A 22,107-nucleotide genomic window follows, 5' to 3' on the forward strand; every position below is an offset into this window, starting at 1 on the left:
CAGAGGCCCCTAACTCACACTCTAGGTCAGAGGCCCCTAACTCATGCTCTAGACCAGAGGCCCCTATCTCATGCCCTAGATCTCAGGTCTCTAACTCACACTGTAGATTAGGTCTCCTGAGCTCACATTCCAGATCAGGAGTCCCTAACTCACACTGATCTGCTACACTGAGTCCCTGACTCAAATGCCCAAAGCTACCAGGCTGATAAAACAAAGGAGCTGTGCTGGAGGAGGCTGTGGGCCCTGGAGAATACTAAAAATCTCATCCAAAGAGCACAACGGCCCCGGCCCAGTGCTGCCACACAGGCAGGTGGGCCCGGTGCTTTGGGAGCTTCTAACCTGAAAGAAAACTCCCAAATCCAGATTCTTATGTAACATCTCCCAATTTTTAAAAGTGATGGTTAATCCAAATATTTTACCACTGTACACACCAAGTGAGACCTGTCTGAAGGCTGAATATGGCCCAAGTCTCACTGGTTTGCAACTTCTGCTCTGGGTCATCCCAGCGATTCTGTAGACCAGAGCTTGCCCAGGTCCAGGCCAGGCCACCTAGACCATCTTGGACTGTGTCCAGCATCGTAGGACACAGAGAGAGTGGTCCAATTCTTCCTCAAGTAGGGACAGGAGGATGATGGTGGTAGGAGGGCCGGGGTTCACGCTGTTAACAAATTGTCTTTCTTTCTACATTGGGACTTGCTTTAAATACCCCAGCGTCATTCAAGAATGGTAAACCCAGGAGGAAGAAGAGGAAAAATAAGTCTGGGAATACTGTTGAGCACTTCCCTTCATATAATTACCTCAATTCTTTTTTTTTTTTTTTCCTTTTTCTCCCCAAAGCCCCGGGGTACATAGTTGTATATTTTTAGTTGTGGGTCCTTCTAGTTGTGGCATGTGGGATGGCGCCTCAGCATGGCCTGATGAGTGGTGCCATGTCTGCACCCAGGATCTGAACTGGCGAAACCCTGGGCCACCGAAGCAGAGTGTGAGAACTTAATCACTCCACCATGGGCCGGCCCCCCTCAATTCTTCTTCTTCTTTTTTTTTTTTGAGGAAGATTGGCCCTGAGCTAACATCTGCTGCCAATTCTTCTCTTTTTGCTGAGGAAGACTGGCCCTGAGCTAACATCTGTGCCCATCTTTCTCTACTTTATATGTGGGACACCTGCCACAGCATGGCTTGCCAAGCAGTGCCATGTCCACATGCGGGATCTGAACCAGTGAACCCGGGCCGCCAAAGCGGAACGTGGGAACTTAACTGCTGCGCCACTGGACAGGCCCCTCAATTCTTAATAATATTTTAAACTGTGCTCAAAAGAGACTGGAAGCCTGACATAGTTTAGAGATGTGAGGAAGGGAAGAGCTGCACCCACAGAGTGAGGAATTTTCATCGGTGCTTACCAGAGTGAACAATTATATCTCCATGATAGGCTCAGTGATAGAGGCCACGCCTTTGATTTGAGGTCCTTACTCTGGGGCAGTGATATCAGAGTCTCTACTGTTTTTTAAACACAGGAAATTAAGGGGGAGGTGGTGGTTGTTTTGGCTAGAATGTGAACAGCACAGGCGGCTAGCAGCAGCTGCAAGCCATCTTGCTCTTCTCAGCTTGCCAACTACCATCAGTTCTTTGAGAGAAGGAACAAATGGTGCTGTGTGCAACATTAATGGGTGTGGTTGGTTACTGTTAAATTGATGCTACACAATTTGTAAGTTTCACTATACCTTACAGGGCTATTGTGAAGAACTGAGGAAAGCAAGCATTTTGTAATCGCTTTGAAAACTATACAAACGCAAAGTTGATTTTTATGATTAAAATCGAAACATCCTGAATGTTCAGCAAGATTCTATCATTTACCCTCATAGTTTCTAAAATAAACTATCAATAGACCTTTTTATGCTCCTTTGCTTAAAAGTTTCATAGACAAAGATCAAATTTTAAAAATAGAAAAAGTTATATTCCAGTATAAAGCTAAGAACTTGTTCAGTGCAAAAAACTTTGCTCTGATGATGTAACTCTATGAAATAGTCCAAGATTGATATGCATTTTTGAAATATTTATGAAACATTGTTTCCTTAGGTAAAAATACAATGTGCAGACCCCGTTAAGTAATTTTACCATATTTTCAAAAGGGAACAGACTGTCAATCTCCATATTATATCTAGCAATTATAGTAAAAACTAATAAGTAACATATACCAAGTGCATATTTTGTTCCAGGCTCTATGCAAAGTGCTTACATGCCTAATCTTTCTTAATCCTTACAAAAACTCCACAAAGTGGATTATTCTCAGATAAAGAAACTCAGGAAGAGACAGATTTGGTAACTTGCCCGAACTGCTAGTAAGCAAAGGACAAGGTTGTGACCGAACCAGACAGAATGACTCCAGAGCCAGTACACTCTGGTGCCTACAGGCAAATACAACTTCATTGATTTGGGTGATGTTAATTCAGAATTTGTGAAAACTCAGACATGAACTGGGCTAAAGCTTTTGGACTATAATAAATTGTTAAGCAACTTAATGTATGGATATTAAAAGGAGTATCTAGTTTGCTCTATTTGTCAAAATGTTTTAAATTACTTAGAAATATAAACTACTACATAAACAACATCCAAATTATATAATGTTCTATGTTTTCAATGAAAGCTGCCATCTTTGTAGTCACTCATGAATATATTTAACTGAAGTAATATAACTGCACTCTTTAAATACACTAAAACTCTATTGAACTATAGAGTTCATTGCTAAAGGCAGGTAGACAGAAGACCAAATCACGACCATTTCAAATTCTGGCAGCCTTTGCCTTATTGCTGCCTCCTTCACGTGCTATGCTCCACCCATTGCTGCTTTATTCATGGTTCCCAGAGAGATCATAAAAGTTCTCTCACTTCTGAGTCTGTACATCTTGTCTTTCAGCATTGTCTTCCTACTCAGTCTTTTTTTAACCTTTTTAAAAATTGTGGGTGGGGGTAGAAATGTACCATACCAAAAAAAAAAAAATACACAAAACATACTTAAAACCACCATCCATTCAAAAATTGGAACGCGGGGGCACTCCAGAAGGCTCCCATTTCGCCCTTTCCATCACAATCCCCTCTCCCTGACTGTCATGGTCACCCCTTCCTCGCTCTTCTTTTTAGTTGACTATCCAAGAATGTATCCTTAAACACTATAGTTCAGGTTGCCAATTTTTTGCGCTTTATGTAACTGGAATCACACAGTACGTACTTTTCTGTCTGTCTTCTTTCACTCAGCATTATGCTCGTGAGTCACCTTGTGTCGCTGTGTGGTTGCAGTTGGCTTGTTTTCATTGCAGTATAGTAGAGGTTGGCAGAGTACTGCCCGCAGCCTGTACTGTTACGCAGGGTTTGTTGGCCCCACAAGGCAGAGCTGAGTAGTTGTGACAGAGACCACATGGCTCACAGAGCCTAAAATATTTACTCTCTGGCCCTTGACAGTAAAAGTTGCTGACTTCTGCAGTATAGTGCTCCATTGTGAGAGTATACCGCAAGTTATTCTTCCAGGCTCTTGTTCTGGGATTTCTGAGTTGTGCACACTTTTGGGTTATTACAGATAATACTTCTATGAACATTCGTGTATGTGCCTCATGGTGCACATGGGCACATGTTTCTGTTGGGAATATCTTCAGTTAAGTAGATAATGCCAAAGTATTTTTTTTCAAAATGGTTGTACCAATTTACCAATACCAGGTATTAATAGTCTTTTTAAACGTTAGCCATTTTGGATGATTTGTGGTGGTACCTCACTGTGGATTTAACATGCATGTTGCTGATTACTAACGAGGTTGAGCATAATTTCAGATGTCTACTGACTATTTGGATTTCCTGTGTGGTGGGCTAGCTGTCCAAGTTTCTTCTCTATTTTTCCGTTGGGTTTTCTTTTCCTTACTGATTTGCGTTGATTTTCCTACCGATTTTCCTTATTGATTTTCAGTTGTATTTTATATATTCTGGATACAAACCTTTGTCTAAGTCCACTCATTCTTTAGATCTCAGATGAGGTGGCACTTCTTTTAAGGAGTCTTTCTGGATCATCTCACTAATCAGGTGGACGTGCTCTTCCTTCTGCTCCAATAACCCTCAGGCTTCCAGCACAGCCTGAGTCACAGTGTATGGTGTACGCAGTGTAACTGGCTGCTTGTTTACCAGTGTCTCTCAGTAGGATGCAAGTTCATAGAGGGAAGAGTCTAGGCTCTATTTATCTTTGTAACCTATCTCTTAGCTCAGTAGGTGCTCAGTAAGTGTTAGCTCAAAGAACGAATAAATGTCTACCCAGATATAAGAAGTATATGCAGGAAAAAATCTAACATAATGCAGATTGCCGATAGAAATGAGTATGTATTTTCTCCCAACATCAGTATTTATTTGAGTCAACTGTAATCTATTATCAGAGGTTCCCTCCTCCCCCAGGACAGAATGGGATCCTTCTCTCCCACAATAGTCTGAATTTGTCAGGTTTTATCATTTTTCTAAACCAAAATATCTCACCATTTCAAACATAACAGAACTCCTTATGTAGTTTTTTCACCTGGTTAGGAATTTGGGCTAGGCACCATGACAGAGATTATGTTGATGCTTGACTAAATTTAGTCATTTTAATTATTAATTTCTTTTTATGTAGCACTTTATACTTCAAAACTTTTTGACTGCTTGAGAAAATGCCCAAGAACTTCTTAGATTCAGACAGACATAGAAAATTCAGCTGGACTCACCTTTCCCTCCTTCTTTTCTTGATTCCTTCCTTCCTTCCTCCCTCCCTCCCTCCCTTCATTTCTAATCCTTCATTCATCTCTTGTTGATTTTTAATGCATTCTCTTCAGTGTTGCATCTTCATTCTTCTTGAAAGTTCTCTAGTATTTTAAATTATTGACCACTTCTTGCTTTTTGGAATTCTCCCTTTCCTGGTGTTCTCTGGTGCTACACAGACCTGATTGTCTTCATTCTCTTGTCATTTTTGTTGTGTTGTCCTCAATACGGCCAAATATGCCTGATGCCTCAGCCCAAGACACTTACGCTCTGCCCATATTCCCTCTCTGTAAGACTGTATCAATTCATTTCCTCCTAGAAATCACCCTCTGCAGCCAGGCATCTGTAACTGTCCCTACCAGGATGTTCCACTGCCACCTCGGACGCAGCACACCTGTAATGGAATTGCTCTCACTACACACTGACTCTCTCTGGGCGCCCCTCCTGCTGGACGGGGCACCACTATTTCCACAGTTACTCAGGCTCAGAACCGGGAAGTCACCCTGGATTCCTCATTCTTTCTGTCCCCTCACTTCCAGCCAGCCACAGGCTAAGTAAGTTCCTCCTTCCTAACGTCTGTTATATTCACCCCTTGCTTCCATACTTATTGCTGCCCCCACATGCAGGTCCTGCTCGTCATCAGCCTCGACCACTACAAGCAGTCTTCTAACCTTTCTCCTCACTTTCATCTCCCCCCACTCAATCATACATTAATCTTGTAAAAACACTTCCCTATACCTATCAGATATGTGTTCAAAAGCCTTTACAGCTATTTATTCCCTATAGAATCAAGGAATCACTCCTTAGCCAAGTCAGAGCATTCCGTACTCCATTTATTTCCAATCTTATTTTCTGTGTCTCTCCTACAAAACCCTTGAATGTGCCTCAACCTCTTAATCTTCTGACTATCTAAGCCCTACTTCTTTTTCAGGGTCAAAGTCCTAATTCAAGTTCCAACTGATCGTATTCAAAATTGATTTTTCCTTTTCCTGACACCTGTTGTATCTTGTATTGCAATTTTTCATTCATTAATTCAACACAGCTTATTGGCCATCGGTCACATGTCAAACACTGTGCCAGACACAGGGAACACAAAAGTGGATGAGATATATTTCTTGACCTTCAGGGGTTCACAATCTTGTTCAGTTTGACCAATTAGAATGTAAACTACTTCAGGGCAGAAACTATGTCTTATTCCTCTTTATATTGCCAGTAATTTCAGCATCTTCTACAGAATACATACATCATATGTATTTATTGCTGTTAACTGTGATGATAAAAGACAATGAGAGTTTCTTGTTCTACTAATAAGGAAGCAAGCCAGAGGCCAGCAAAATTTTACTCAATTCATTTTACATAATTCTACTAGAAATTCAAATAAGGAAGCTGCCATCTGTCCTAGTGTTGGGGTTTTAGTATTGTAGAAACTCTTTTTAATCATAAAGCTATACATGCTCTAAAAATCCTTCAGGCTATTGTTATTCAGATTGTCTTCTGGGACAATATAAGGAGGTAAACGAACACTTTTGGATCATTTGCAGTTAATTTTTCATTAAGAAAGTCTGTAACACACTAATGTATACATTCACATACTTGCTCATAAATACACATATATAGACTACTATACAAGAATCCAGAAAACATCACAAAAATTGTGCTGAAATCTCACTAGTGCAGTTGGGAGCCCTGGCATGAAGCCAGGAGGGATAATAATAGTTAATTTTTACTAAGTGCTTATTAAGTGCCAGGCACCTTTTCAAGTAGATTATCTTGTATTGCCCCCTTTAATCCTTAAAACAATTCTATTATGTAAGCACCATTAGAACCCCCATTTTACAGATGAGGAAACTGAGATATAGCAAAGTTTACAAACTTGGCACAGTTAGTGAGCGAAAGCGCCTAGATTCAGAACCCACGAACTTTGACTCCAGAGCCTTATGTGCTTAATGCCTATGCTATTATTTCTCTCTTAGAGATGTAAATAATGGCTCAAAGTGCCACTTTCCTCAAAAAAGAAAGTGTGGAGAAGGCAGAGAGAGAGAGAGAATGGAACTGAATGGGAAATAAATAAGTTGTTCAAGATAATTATAGCCACCATAACACAGGATACTGGAAATTTCAAAGCGTCTCTTCCTCTTGCCCCACTGGGACTTTACTCTGTCTCATGCCCTCTGTTTGGAAAAACAAGGTAAGAGACAGGCTTATCATGAGCACGCACAGCTGTCACCAGGCCATTTTGCTTCCTAAGTGTTGCTTCTTGCATGGTGGCCTCTGAGAGGCAGGAGGTGCCACTACTCAGTCCTCCTTAGAGCAATCCCAGGACAATTGCAGTGCTAAATGGGGTTGGTGTAGTTTAGACCCCCGTGACTCACTCCTCTATGGGCTGGAGTGGCAGGTGGAGGTCAGAGACAACAGAAGACAGGAAGGTGGTTTGTGAGCTGGGCTGATGCTGAGTCTGGGCTTCTCAGACAAAGGCAAAGACAAAATCAAAACAAAACCCATGTGGAAGAACTGGAGAGAAGAGGGGCACCAGGAGACTGGGCGTCTGGGCCAGAGAGGCACCAGGTGCAGCTTTAAAATCCACGTCTGCTGTCTGTGCTAGCATCTGCCCACGACGCCCATGCTCACACTTCACACTGTAGCCCTCTGCGACCTCCCCCCAACACCTAGAGAGGAAGGTGGAAGCGACTCTCCTCTCACACAGAGAAGGGCTTCTGGTGGTAACAAACCAAGTGACTTCTGAAGAAAGCTGTAGATCTTTCTGATCCAAGGATGACTGCGTTTATACAAATTTGTTTGAGATTTTTAACGTTACTGGAAATAAGTAAATTGGAAAAAATTGTTGAGTTACTTTAAGGCCTATGACCCCAGTGAGGATCGTGCAGCAAATCTTAAAGTGCAGATCAAAATGGCTCTGGTCTAAAGTTTATGAATAGACAAGGTTTTAGGTTAAGGAGAATGTGTTTTTGTGTCCTATGGATTTACAGAAACTAGTTCTAACAAATAACTGACAAGGACAATCAATGGAGAAAACAGCAATCACAAATATTTTCTCAAATGGTGGTTTTTGAAAAAGCATAGAAAAAAAATTCACATGATTGGTTACTTCTCTGATTATCACCATTATCATAATCTTAACTTTCATAATTAAAAAGAAAATTTAGAATATTGACACTTTTTCCATTGGTAGCCTTAGCCTTAGATAGAAATGGAAATGTGAATATGTGAAAAGTATAGATTTTGAGTATGTCCCTCAAAGGGCGTTTGCTTACTGGCTAGCTCAATTTTTGACAAAGAAAAATGGGCTGCTCTTGCTTCTTGCACAAAGATGCACTGTTCACGGAGCAAACCAAAAAATGGAGAATTTGTGTTTAAGTTGAAAAGAAACTAAGATAATATCCAACATGATAATTTACTTAGTATAAACTTTCTATTAACTGATAAAATGTGCGGCTTATTAGAATGAAAAATATAACTTTGTAATAAGAACTTGAAATGTTGATATATGGAAATTCTAATAGCAAGCAAGACACTGTTAATTTCCTTTTTAGTACTCCATAACTGAAGATATAGTTCTGCTTTTCAAAACTCAGTTTTATCCATGCAGTTGTACAGTTCCCAAAAGAAGTGAGGCAAAGTGTTTATGAGTTCGAGCTGCCTCTGCTCCTTCCACAGGGCTGCCATCTGGGCTTGTTTATTTGTGTTTCCAACTTTCTGGAACAGAGAGTTTCTCTGTTAGGGACAGGGCACCAAGCAAAGGAAGTGTCTTACAGAAGACTGTCTTTTTTCTTATTTTTTACTGTATTTCCAAACTTGAAGTTTAGTTTGGTCAAAAAATATCAGATGACTAGCACAATCACAGAATTTAACATGGTTGGGAACCTCAGAATTATCTTAGCAAACACGCTTCCACATGATGCAAGTAATATTTCCAACACGCTACCTTCTCGTGTCTTTCATATCTTTTTCAAAACACAAACTGTCAATAAGGCTATAGCTTTTTGGCCTGGAAATCAAACATTTTTCATAGATCTTTCTACAAATAAGCATTTGATTTAAAAGTGAAGTAAATATTTCCAAGCAGTTTTTCTAATTTCATAAAGTACATTTGAGCCATATTACAGAAAAACGAAGCAAACGAAACAAAACAAAAATCTTTGAAAATATAATTAAGAAACAAAGCATTATTGTTCGATTGATTATGCAATCTGATTCTCAAGTACAGTTTAAAAACTCACAAACCAACACTTAAAAAAAACTAGTGGTCCCTTATATTTGAAACATTTCATTTAACAAATAAAATAGAGGCAAAAAGTACCTTGTAAAGTAAAATCCAGCAATACATATTCGTAAGCAAATTCTGTCTTTGTTTCCACTTGCGGTCTCTTCAGGGTAGAAAATATTTTTCCAGGGCTGCTATCATCAGGGTCTTCCAGCTTCCTAAGTCCGCACCCCATGGCAAAATCTGCAAGGAATTAAATTGCAGGACAGGGGAGGGAGGGCAGCAAATTCTGTTGTTTAAGCTGCAAAAAGAAAGTTACAGACTTAACTGCTTTGATTTTTTCAGCTAAACCATAGGTACTCAAAAAGAAAACATCTGAGTCCGAAGAAAGGAACTGGAGACTTTTTCTATCCATTTTTCTGTAACGTCGTCGAACCCATGATGATTAAGCTACAGCTCCGGGAGGCTGGGCTCGATCTTAGGAGAAACATGCAAGCTGCTACAACTTAGCGGAGAATTTCCATGCCACGTCAATTTGCAGCCAGCCCCCTACCAGAGTTCTGTCGCTCAGGGCACTCGCAGGGCTTTGTCTATCCCAGTTGGCTGGGTGATAAAAGAGGTGTCCAAAAACGGAAATAAAAAGGCAAAAGTGCAACTTAGATGGAATTATCTACAGGGAGAGGATATATTCAGACACGGGGGCATGCAATTCTTTCTCTGTTTTCTCTTTTCCTTCTTTCTGTGCCCACCCCCTCCTTCCTCCCCGCTACTACCAAGAAAGCAGAGAGAGAGAGAGAGAGAGAGAGAGAGAGGGAGGGAGGGAGGGAAGGAATGAAAAAGATGGATTCTCAACATGGTTGGAAACAAAAATCATTTCCAGAAAGGAAGTCAGCTTTATGAGGAAACTGTTTCTGGAATCTAAAAGGCGAAAAGTAAAGTTTTTTAAAAAAGCAAACACTTTAGTTTTTAGGCAGCGCTTTTGAGCATTTCTTTCCACATGAAGGTTTTTTTTGGTTGGAAAAATTATATACTAATTAAAACTGCCAAATATAAAAAATTTATATTAAAGTATTTTAAGAAAAAGACTTTAATTGCAAAGGAGAGATAGTTTCTGTTGATGATTAGTTTTCCCAACATCCTTACAGTTTAAAATATTCTACTATTAGAAGACTTATGATAAAAACCAATAACACTTCTACAGGTCCCAAAGTATCTTTAATTTTGGAGAAAAAAGCCAAAAAACTGACCATTTGGTTCACCCAGTCTTATAAATTGCCATTTACCTGCAGTCAAGAACAATTTCTAATGGACCAATTGTAATGAGTGTTAATTGCATTTTACCATTTACAGGTCAGGTAGTATGGTGCACTCATCAGAACCATGAGCCCTGGAATCAGACTGCCCGGGTTCAAATCCTGCTTCTAATGCCTGTTAGCGATGTGATCTTGGGCAAGTTACTGACCTCTTCACGTTTCAGTTTCCTCCCCTATAAAATGGAGTTAATAATAGGACTTACTTCATAGGCTTGTTATGAAGGTTGAATGAGATAATCTTATCTCATATCTTAACACCATGCCTGGCTAATAGTACAAAATAAATTTGCTAATGTGCTTATATTATAAAACAGGGTTGAAAGCAGTAATAGAAAGGAAGTGATTCTGCCACCACTCCCATTATTTACAAAATAAACCCTGATCACATTTCAGATTTTAGAGAACACAGCATGAAAAGATTTTTCAATTATATTGAAGAGTGCACATGAAAACTCTCAAAGAGGCGATGGATTACATAGTTTGTAGATCACTATGACCTCTTGTTTCTGCCTTTTGCGTATTTGTCTTTAAATAGTTTACTTCTCAGAAGTGTTTTTAACAGAGGAAAATTCCATAGTCCTTCATTTTCAAGGATGAGCATGGGTGGCGGTAAGAAATTTCTGGGTAAGTTTGGCTAAAAAGACAGTAGCTTCTGACCCAGTGTGACTCATTTGACCATTCACAGTGCTTTCATCCCTGTCGTTTTTCAGGTCCTCTTTTGTATGATGGGCTGTGAGCTAGTGGATGACAGAAATGGGAATATTTGAAGTTCACTTGTCCTTATTGCAGTGCCTAGAAGATTATTTATTAAATCATCATTATATTTATTAAGCACCAGCCATATTCCAGGCACTGACCTAGATGCTGGCTGGGTACATAAGATGACTAAACATGGCCTCTGCCCTAAAGAAATTTATGGTTTATTGGGGAAGACAGACTTATAAACAGATGATTTCAATATGATTTGGTAGCTGCAGAGATAGAAGTATACATAGGATGCTAAAGAAACCCAAGAAGGGGACTCCAACTTAGCTTTGAGGATGATATATGAGCTGTCTTGAAGGATGAATATGCATAAGATGGATAAAGAAAGGTGGGGAGCATGTGCCAGGAAAATGGAAAAGTATGAGCCATGTCACGGATTCCTGAAACAGTATGGCATGTACCTGAGGGAACATGAAACAGTTGAGAATTACCAGAACATAAAATTTGAAAGAAGACCAAGCTGAGTAAGTAAGTGAGGGAGGCCAGAGCTAAGTTGTAAGGGGTCTTATATGCCATACAAAGGGAATCTTGACTTTATGTTGTAGGCAACAAAGGAGAATCAAATAATTATGGAAAAATAAAGGAAGAATTTGAAGTAGACAAGCAGCATCCGTTTCTATTTGTGAAGGGTCACTAGGGCTGCTTTGAGGAAGATGGTCTTAGTGGGAGCGAGAATGGAGGGAGATCAGAGTACTGCACCCGTCCAGTTGAAGCTGAGGGAATACGGCGCATCACGTCCTTAAAGGATTTCCATCGTCATTAGTCAAATAAACTATAGTTCCTTTAGTTCACAAATGAGCCACCGCATAATCATTTTTCTTTCCAAAAGTCCAACAAATAAAATTTTACTTATTTCAACAACACAAACCATATATCATTTTGGCAGACATTCCTGCTATTTTAACAATTATATGGGATTTCCTTGTATTTATTACTACAATGCTTAACAAGTAACATTTTGGCTATTTTAAAATTTTTTATGGTGAAGATTTTTGTAAAGATTACTTTTTTCCCCACTTTGTATTATTTCCTAAATACTTGGATTCTACTTCATATATGGTCAAAGGAAGTAGTTTACATAAAAGGAAATCAGTTAGAAAGTAATAAGAAATTCTATTACTTATAGAAATACGTGTTGGCCATAAAACTGTTTAAGGTATTAACCTTTTTATAGAGATCTCTCTCTCTCTCTCTCTTTCTGTAGAATCTTGAGGAAGATTGTCGCTGAGCTAACAACTGTGGCAATCTTCCTCTATTTGCATGTGGGATGCCACCACAGCATGGCTTGATGAGTGGTGTGAGGGTCCATGCTGGGCTGCGAACCCCAGGGCTGCTGAAGTGGAGCACGTGAACTTAACCAGTAAGGCACCAGGCCAGGCCCTATTTTTTTCCTTTAAAAGTGTATTTTTGACAGTAAGCTTTTGTTGGTTATCACATATATTTGCTCCATACCCCTTTAATGTCTGTACATGTTTTTTTCAGTTATTTTACTGAGGTCATAATGGTTTATAACATTGTGCAATTTACACAATGGTGTAAATTATTATTTATCAGTTTCTGTATAGACTGCATAATGCTCACCACCAACAGTCTAATTTTTATCCATCACCATTATATGCATCCCTTTACCCCTTTCAGCCATCCCCCAACCCCCTTCCCCTCTGGTAACCACTAATCTGTTCTCTTTATCAATGTGTTTGTTTATCTTCCACAATGAGTGAAATCATAGAGTGTTTGTCTTTCTCTCTCTGGCTAGTTTTGCTTAACATAATACCCTCAAGGTCCATACATGTTGTTGCAAATGGGATAATTTTTTTTTTTTATGGCTCGGTAGTATTCCTTTGTATATATAGACCACATCTTCTTTATCTGTTCATCAGCTGATGGGCACTTGGGTTGCTTCCATGTCTTGGCAATTGTGAATAATGCTGCAATGAACATAGGGGTGTGTAAGTTTCTTTGTATTGTTGATTTCAAGTTCTTTGGATAGATACCCAATAGTGAGATAGCTGGGTCATATGGTATTTCTATTTTTAATTTTTTGAGAAATCTCCATACTGTTTTCCATAGTGGCTGCACCAGTTTGCATTCCCACCAGCAGTGTATGAGCGTTCCCTTTTCTCCACATCCTCTCCAATATTTGTTGTTTTTTGTCTTGGTACCTATAGCCATTCTGACTGGTATGAGGTGATATCTCATTGTTTTGATTTACATTTCCCTAATAATTAGTAATGATGAACATCTTTTCATGTGCCTGTTGGCCTTCTGTATATCTTCTTTGGAAAAAAGTCTGTTCATATTCTCTGTTTTTTTTTTTCTTTTGCTGAGGATGATTCGCCTTGAGCTAACATCTGGGACAATTCTTCCTCTTTTTGTATGAGTCACCACCACTGCATGGCCACTGACAAGATGAGTGGTGTAGGTCCATGCCCAGAAACTGAACCCAGGCTGCTGAAGCAGAGCATGCCAAACTTAACAACTAGGACACTAGGGCTGGCCCCTCAGCCTATTTTTGGATCGGGTTGTTTGTTTTTTTGTTGTTGAGTTGTATGAGTTCTTTATATATTTCGGAAATTACCTCTTATTGGATATATGATTTGCAAATATTTTCTCCCAGTTGGTAGGCTGTCTTTTAGTTTTGTTCATGATTTCCTTTGCCTTGCAGAAGCTCTTTAGTCTGATGTAGTCCCATTTGTTTATTTTTTCTTTTGCTTCCCATGCCTGAGTAGATGTGGTATTTGAAAAGATGCCACTAAGACCGATGTCAAAGAGAGTACTGCTTATATTTTCTTCTATGAGTTTTATGATTTCAGGACTCACCTTCAAGTCTTTAATCCATTTTGAGTTAATGTTTGTGTATGGTGTGAGATGGTGGTCTACTTTCATTCTTTCGCATGTCCAGTTTCCCAACATCATTTATTGAGGAGACTTTCCTTTCTTCATTGTATGTTTTTGGCTCCTTTGTCAAAGATGAGCTGTCCATAGATGTGTGGTTTTATTTTGGGGCTTTCAATTCTGTTCCACTGACCTATGAGTCTGTTTTTGTGCTGGTACCATGCTGTTCTGATTACTCTAGCTTTGTAGTATATCTTGAAGTCTGGAATTGTGATGTCTCCAGCTTTGTTCTTTTTTTCTCAGAATTGCTTTAATTCAGGATCTTTTGTTGTTCCATAAAAATTTAAGGATTCTTTGTTCTATTTATGTGAAAATGTCATTGAGATTCTGATTGGCATTGCATTGAATCTGTCGATTGCTTTAGGTAGTATGGACATTTTAACTATGTTTATTCTTCCAATCCATGTTCATAGAATATCTTTCTATTTCTTTATGTCATCTTTGACTTCTTTCAATAATGTCTTATAGTTTTCAGTGTATAGGACTTTCACCTCTTTGGTTAAATTTCTTCCTATATATTTTATTCTTTTTGTTGTGATTGTAAATGGGATTGTATTTTTGACATCTCTTTCTGCTAATGCATTACTAGTGCATAGAAATGCAACTGATTTTTGTAAGTTGATTTTGTACTCTGCTACTTTGCTGTAGTTGTTGATTATTTCTGATAGTTTTCTGTGGATTCTTTGGGGTTTTCTATAAATAGGATCATGTTGTCCACAAACATCAACATTTTCACCTTTTCCTTGCCAATTTGAATGACTTTTATTTATTTTTTTCTTGCCTAATTGCTCTGGCCAAAACCTCCAGTACTATGTTGAATAGGAGCAGTAAGAGTAGGCACCCTTGTCTTGTTCCTGTTCTCAGAGGGATGGCTTTCAGTTTTTCCCATTGAGTATGAGGTTGGCTGTGGGTTTGTCATATATGGCCTTATTATGTTGAGGTACTTTCCTTCTATACTAATTTATAAATGGATGTTGGATCTTATCAAATGCTTTCTCTGCCTCTTTTGAGATGGTTATGTGATTTTTATTCCTCATTTTGTTAACATGGTGTATCACACTGATTGATTTGTGAATGTTGAACTATCCCTGCATCTCTGGTATAAATCCCATCTGATCATGGTGAATGATCCTGTTAATGTATTGCTGTATTTGGTTTGCCAATATTTTGTTGAGGATTTTTGCATCTATGTTCATCAGTGATACTGTCCTGTATTTTCCTTCTTTGTGTTGTCCTTGTCTGGTTTTTGGATCAGGGTGATGTTGGCCTCATAATGAATTAAGAAGTATTCTGTCTTCTTCAACTTTTTAGAATAGTTTGAGAAGGATAGGTATTAAGTCTCCTTTGAATGTTTGGTAGAATTCTCCAGAGAAGCCATCTGGTCCTGGATTTTTGTTTTTTGGGGAGGTTTCTGATTACTATTTCAATATCTTTACTTGTTATTGGTTTATTCAGATTCTCTATTTCTTCTTGATTCAGTTTTGGAAGGTTGTATAAGTCTTAGAATTTATCCATTTCTTCTAGGTTATCAAATTGGCTGGCATTTTTTTCATAGCATTTTCTTATAATCTTTTGTATTTCTGTGGTATCCATTGGAATTTCTCCTCTTTTACTTCTAATTTTATTTCTTTGAGTCTTCTCTCTATTTTTCTTAGTGAGTTGAGCTAAGGGTTTCTCAATTGTGTTTACTTTCTCAAAGAACAAGCTCTGAATTTCATTGATCCTTTCTACTCTTGTTTTGATCTCTAGTTCATTTATTTCTGTTCTAATTTTTATTGTTTCTCTCCTTCTGCTGGCTTTGGGCTTTGTTTTTTCTTCTTTTTCTAGTTCTGTTAGGTGTAGTTTAAGATTATTTATTTGAGGTTTTTCTTGTTTGTTGAGATAAGCCTGTATTTCTATGAATTTCCCTCTTGAAATTGCTTTTGCTGTATCTCATAAGAGTTGGTGTGATGTATTTTCATTTGCCTTCAGGTTTTCGTTTTGTTTTGTTTTGCTTTTTTTGCTGAGGAAGATTTTCCCTGAGCTAAGATCTGTTGCCAATTATCCTCTTTTTGTATATCAGCCACTGCCACAGCATGGCCACTGACAGACGAGTGGTGTAGGTCCACACCTTGGAACCGAACCTGGGCTGTCTAAGTGGAGTGTGAACTTAACCACAAGGCCACCAGGGCTGGAACCTGTCTCCAGGGTTTTTTTTTTTTTTTTAAATTCTACTTTCACTTCTTCATTGATCCAATTGTTGTTCAATAGCATGTTGTTTAGTCTTCACGTATTTGTGACTTTCACAGCCTTTTTCTTGTAGTTGATTTCTAGTTTCATAGCACTGTGATCAGAAAAGATGCTTGATATGATTTCAATCTTCTTAAATTTATTGAGGCTTGCCTTGTTTCCCCATGTATCATCTATCTTTGAGAATGTTCCATGTGAACTTGAGAAGAATGTGTATTCTGCTGTTTTTGGATGGAATGTTCTATGTATATCTATTAAGCTCATCTCATCTAGTTTTTTGTTTAAGTCCACTATTTCCTTGTTGACTTTCTGTCTGGATGATCTATCCATTGATGTAAGTGGGATGTTGAAGTCTCCAACTATTATTGTGTTGCTGCTAATTTCTCCCTTTAGGTCTGTTAATAGTTGCTTTATAAATTTTGGTGCTTGTGTTTTAGTTGTATATATATTTATAAGTGTTATGTCCTCTTGGTGGAATGTCTCTTTTATCATTATGTACTGCCCCTCTTTGTCTCTCATTGCCTGTTTTATCTTGAAGTCTGCTTTGTATGATATATGTATGGGAACATCTGCTTTCTTTTGCTTGCCATTGGCTTGGAGTATCATCTTCCATCCCTTCACTCTGAGTCTGCCTTTGTCTTTAGAGCTGAGATGTGGTTCCTGGAGGCAGTATATTGTTGGGTCTTGTTTTTTAATTCATTCAGCCACTCTGTGTCTTTTGATTGGAGAATTCAATCAATTTACATTTAGAGTGATTATTGATATATGAGGGCTTAATACTGCCATTTTATCTCTCATTTTCCAGTTATTCTGTATTTCCATTTTTCCTTTTCCCTTGTATTTCTGACTGCCATTTAAGTTTGGTTGTTTTCTGTGATGGTTTTCTCTTTATTTGTGATCTGTGTCTCTGCTCTTATTTTTTGTTTAGTGGTAACCATGAGGTTTGTATAAAAGATCTCATAGATGAGATAGTCCCTTTTCTGATAGCCTCTTATCTCCATTAGCCTAAGAAGGTTCCGTCCTATTACTCTTCCTCATCTAAGTTATTTTTGACACAAATTATTCTGTTTTGTTTTGTGAGTTTGTGATTAAAATGAAGTGTTTATAGTTATTTTTGATACTTTTCTTCCCTTTATCTTTTATGTTATAATTGTTTGCTAACTTGTTTTGATAGTTGCAATTTTCTGATTTTGTCTATTTATCATCTTACTCAGTGCTTCATAACCTTTGCCTTTTTGTTTCAGTTATGAGAGCACCTTTGATAATTTCTTGTACAGGAGGTCTAGTGGTGATGAACTGCCTCAGATTGTTTCTCTGGGAAAGTTTTATTTCTCCATCACATCTGAAGGATAGTTTCACTGGATAGAATATTCTTGGCTGGAAGTTTTTGTCTTTCAATATTTTGAATATATCATTCCACTCTCTTCTAGCCTGTAGATTGCTGCTGAGAAATCTCCTGAAAGCCTGATAGAGGTTCCTTTGTAAGTTGTTTTCCTCTGCCTTGCTGCCCTTAATATTTTTTCTTTGTCATTGACTTTTGCCAGTTTTACTATTATGTGTCTTGGAGAAGGTCTGTTTGCATTGATGTAATTAGGAGTTGTGTTGGCTTCAGATACTTTTAAGTCCAGTTTCTTCCCCAGGCTTGGGAAGTTCTCTGCTATTATTTCTTTGAACAAGCTCTCTGCTCCTTTCTCCCACTCTTCTCCCTCTACAATACCTATAATCCTTATGTTGCATTTCCTAAATGAGTTGGATATTTCTTGGAGAATTTCTTCATTTTTTTAAAGTCTTAGTTCTCTCTCCTCCTCCACCTGAAACAATTCTATATTTATGCCCTCTAAATTACTAGTTCTTTGCTCCATAATGTCAGCTTTTTTCTAAAGGTTTCTAGATAGTTTTTAAAATCTCATTCATTGTATTCTTCATCTTCAGAATTTCTGTTTGCTTTTTTTTAAAGAGTTCTTTTGTGAAGAATTAATTCCACTCATTAATTTTATTCTTGAGTTCATTGAACTTTCTGAGTTTTCTTGTAACTGGTTGAGTTTCTTTTTTCTTTTTAAGATATTAATTACTATTATTTTATATTGTGGTCATAATAGTTTATATATTAATATTTGTCAGACAACATATAAGTGTGCCCCCTCACCCCTTGTGTCCACCTCCACGCCACTTCCCCCTGTGAAGTACTTTCCTTCTATACCCATTTTATTGAGTTTTTTAACATGAATGGACGTTGGATCTTGTCAAATGCTTTCTCTGCATCTGTGAAGATTATCATGTGGTTTTTGTTCCTCATTTTTTTAATGTGGTGTATCACATTGATTGATTTGTGGATGTTGAACCATCCCTGTGTCCCTGGTATGAATCTCACTTGATTAGGACATATGATCTTTTTACTGTATTGCTGTATTTGGTGTCCCAATATTTTGTTGAGGATTTTTGCATCTAGGTTCATCAGCGACATTGGCCTTTAATTTTCCTTCTTTGTGCTGCCCTTGTCTGGTTTTGGTATCAGGGTGATGTTGGCCTCGTAGAATCTGTTAGGAATATTTCCATCTTCCTCAATTTTTTCAAATAGTTTGAGAAGAATAGGTAATAAATCTTTGAATGTTTGGTAGAATTCTCCAGAGAGCCATCTGGTCCTGGATTTTTATTTTTGGGGAGGTTTTTGGCTACTGTTTCAATCTTTTTACTTGTGATTGGTCTATTCAGGTTCTCTGTTTCTTCTTGATTCAGTTTTGGAGGTTGTAAGATTCTACAAATTTATCCATTTCTACTAGATTGCTCAGTTTGTTAGCATATAGTGTCTCATAATATTCTCTTATAATCTTTCGTATTTTTGTAGTATCTGTTGTAATTTCTCCCCTTTCATTTCTAATTTTATTTATTTGAGTCTTCTCTCTTTTTTTCTTAGTGAGTCTGGCTAAGGGTTTGTTAATTTTATCTTCTTAAGGAACAAGCTCCTTGCTTCATTGATCCTTTCTACAGTCTTTTTTGTTTCAATTTCATTTATTTCTGCTCCAATTTTTATTATTTCCTTCCTTCTGCTGAGTTTGGGCTTTGTTTGTTCTTCTTTTTCTAATTCTGTTAGGTGTAGTTCAAGATTTCTTTTTGAGCTTTTTCTTGTTTGTTAACATGGGTCTCTATTGCTATAAATTTCCCTCTTAGGACTGCTTTTGCTGCATCCCATATGAGTTGGTATGGTGTGCTTTCGTTCTCATTTGTCTCCAAATATTTTTTGATTTCTCCCTTTATTTCTTCAATGACCCATTGGTTGTTCAGCAGCATGTTGTTTAGTCTCCACATTTTTGTTCCTTTCCCACGTTTTTCTTGTTGTTGATTTCTAGTTTCATAGCATTATGGTCAGAAAAGACAGTAGATATGATTTCAATCTTCTTAAATTTATTGAGGTTTGCCTTGTTTCCCAATATATGGGTCTATTCTTGAGAATGTTCCATGTGCACTTGAGAAGAGTGTATATTCTGCTCTTTCTGGATGGAGTGCTCTCTATATATCTATTAAGTTCATCTGGTCTAGTTTTTTGTTTAAGTCCATTATCTCCTTGTTGACTTTTTGTCTGGATGATCTATCCATTGCTGTAAGTGGGGTGTTGAAGCCTCTTACTATTATTGTGTTGTTGGTAATATCTCCCTTTATGTTTGTTAATAATTGCTTTATGTACTTTCTTGCTCCTGTGATGGATGCATGTATGTTTATAAGTGTTATGTCTTCTTGGTGGAGAGTCCTTTTTATCATTATATACTGTCCCTCTTTGTCTCTCTTTATCTGTTTTGTCTTGAAGTCTTCTTTGTCTGATATAAGTATGGTAACATCTACTTTTTTTTGTTTGCCATTAGCTTGGAGTATCGTCTTCCATCTGTTCAATCTGAGCCTATGTTTGTCTTTAGACTGAGATATGTTTCCTGGAGGTAGCATATTGTTGAGTCTTGTTCTTTAATCCATCTGCCACTCTGTGTCTTTTGATTTAAGAATTTGATCCATTTACATTTAGAGTGATTATTGATACATGAGAACTTTTACTGCCATATTATCGCACCTTTTCTGGTTCTTCTGCATTTCCTTTGTTTCTCATCCCATGTGTTTTGGACTACCAATTTGATTAGGTAGTGTTCTGTTTTGGTTTTCTTCATTTTCTCCTTGTTTATCAGATATGTCTCCATTCTAATTATTTGTTTAGTGGTTACCATTAGGTTCATACGAAAAATCTTGTAGATGAGATAGTCCATTTTCTGATAGCCTCTTATTTCCTTAGACTATACTGATTCCATCCCTTTCCTCTTCCCCTTCTAAGTTATTTTTGTCATATCTTATTTCACCTTGTGTTGTGAGTTTGTGGTTAAAATGATGAAATTATTTTTATTTTGGTGTTTTCCTTTTCTTTATCCTTAATATAAAGTTAAGTGTTTACGAATCTGATCTGATAGAGAGCTGCCATTTTCTGATTATTGCCTACCTGTTCATCTCCTTGCTCAGGGCTTTTTAGCCCCTTTCCTGTTTTATTTATTTTTTCTTTTCAGGTATGAGGGCCTTCTGCAGGATTCCTTGAAGGGAGGGTCTTGTGGCAATGAATTCCCTTATCTTTTGTTTATCTGGGAAAGTTTTTATTTCTCTGTCATATCTGAGGGAGATTTTTGCTGGATAGAATATTCTTGGCTGAAAGTTTTTGTCTTTCAGGATTTTGAATATATCATTCCACTCTTTCCTAGCCTATAAGATTTCTGTTAAGAAATCCACTGAAAGCTTGATAGGGGTTCCCTTGTAAATTATTTCCTTCTGCCTTGCTGCCCTTGATATTTTTTCTTTGTCATTGACTTTTGCCAGCTTTACCACTATATGCTTTGCAGTAGGTCTTTTTACATTGACATAGTTAGGAGATCTGATAGCCTCTTTCAAGTGGACTTCTATCTTCTTCCCCAGGTTTGGGAAGTTCTCCACTACTATTTCTTTGAACAAGCTTTCTGCTCCATTTTCCTTCTCTTCTCCCTCTGGAATATCTATAATCCTTATGTTGCATTTCCTAATTGAGCCAGATATTTCTCTGAGAGCTTCTTCATTTCTTTTTACTCTTAGTTCTCTCTTCTCCTCCCTCTGAAGGATTTCTTTAGTATTGTCCTCTAAATTGCTATTTCAGTTCTTCATATTGTCAGTTCTGTTTTTTTAGGGAGTCCAGACTTTTCTTTATCTAATTCATTGTGCTTTTCATCTCCAAAAATTCTGATTGGTTCTTCTTTATAGTTTCAATCTCTTCTGTGAAGAAGCTCCTGAATTCTTTAATTTGTCTTTCTGTGTTTTCTTGTAACTTGTTGAGGTTTTTTTAATGATAACTATTTTGAATTCTTTGTCATTTAGGTTATGGATTTCTGTGTCTTCAGGGTTGGCTTCTGGGTACTTGTCATTTTCCTCCTGGCCTGAAGATTTAATATGCCTTCTCATACTGCTTGATGGTGTGGATTTTTGCCTCCACATGGTGTTATTATCTGGTCACAGCTGCCACGTGCTGCCACTGGGTGTGGATCAGGTGCTGTGAATTCCAGGCCCAGCACGATCAGGGACTCTGCAGTTCTGGCCACTGGCTGCTTTTCTCTCTGTGCAATGCTCTGGCCAATGGCAGATGTGGAGCACCGGAAAGGGGGAGAGGTGCGCCCCTTCATCTTTGCTTCCTGCAGCCTCCACTTCTTTCTCTGTGCAGAGCTCTGGGCGATTGCAGGTCTGGAGTGTTGGGTGGCAGAAGGAGCACTTTCTTACACCTGTGTGCTTCCTCTCTCCGCATGGTGCTCTGGATGTTCACAGGGCTCCACCAGCCATGGCCTCTCTGGGCAGTTGTGGGGCTGGTGTGCCAGGCAGGGATGGCACACCTCTCCTCACTTGCACACCCACCCAGCTGCAGTCCCTCTCTCTCTG

General features: G+C 38.2%; 1 protein-coding gene across 1 annotated transcript in view; it reads right to left on the reverse strand.

Moving 5' to 3' along the window:
- Positions 1–9,748, reverse strand: part of RFTN2 (raftlin family member 2) — a 64,968-nt gene extending 55,220 nt beyond the window's left edge. Inside the window, exon 1 of the mRNA XM_046659747.1 lies at positions 9,080–9,748. Coding sequence (XP_046515703.1) covers positions 9,080–9,218 — 139 coding nt within the window. The 5' untranslated portion in view covers positions 9,219–9,748. The remainder of the gene's footprint in view (positions 1–9,079) is intronic.
- Between the last annotated feature and the right edge of the window lie 12,359 nt (positions 9,749–22,107).

Source organism: Equus quagga, chromosome 4, assembly GCF_021613505.1.
Source record: "Equus quagga isolate Etosha38 chromosome 4, UCLA_HA_Equagga_1.0, whole genome shotgun sequence".
In the NCBI taxonomy this organism is placed as follows: domain Eukaryota; kingdom Metazoa; phylum Chordata; class Mammalia; order Perissodactyla; family Equidae; genus Equus; species Equus quagga.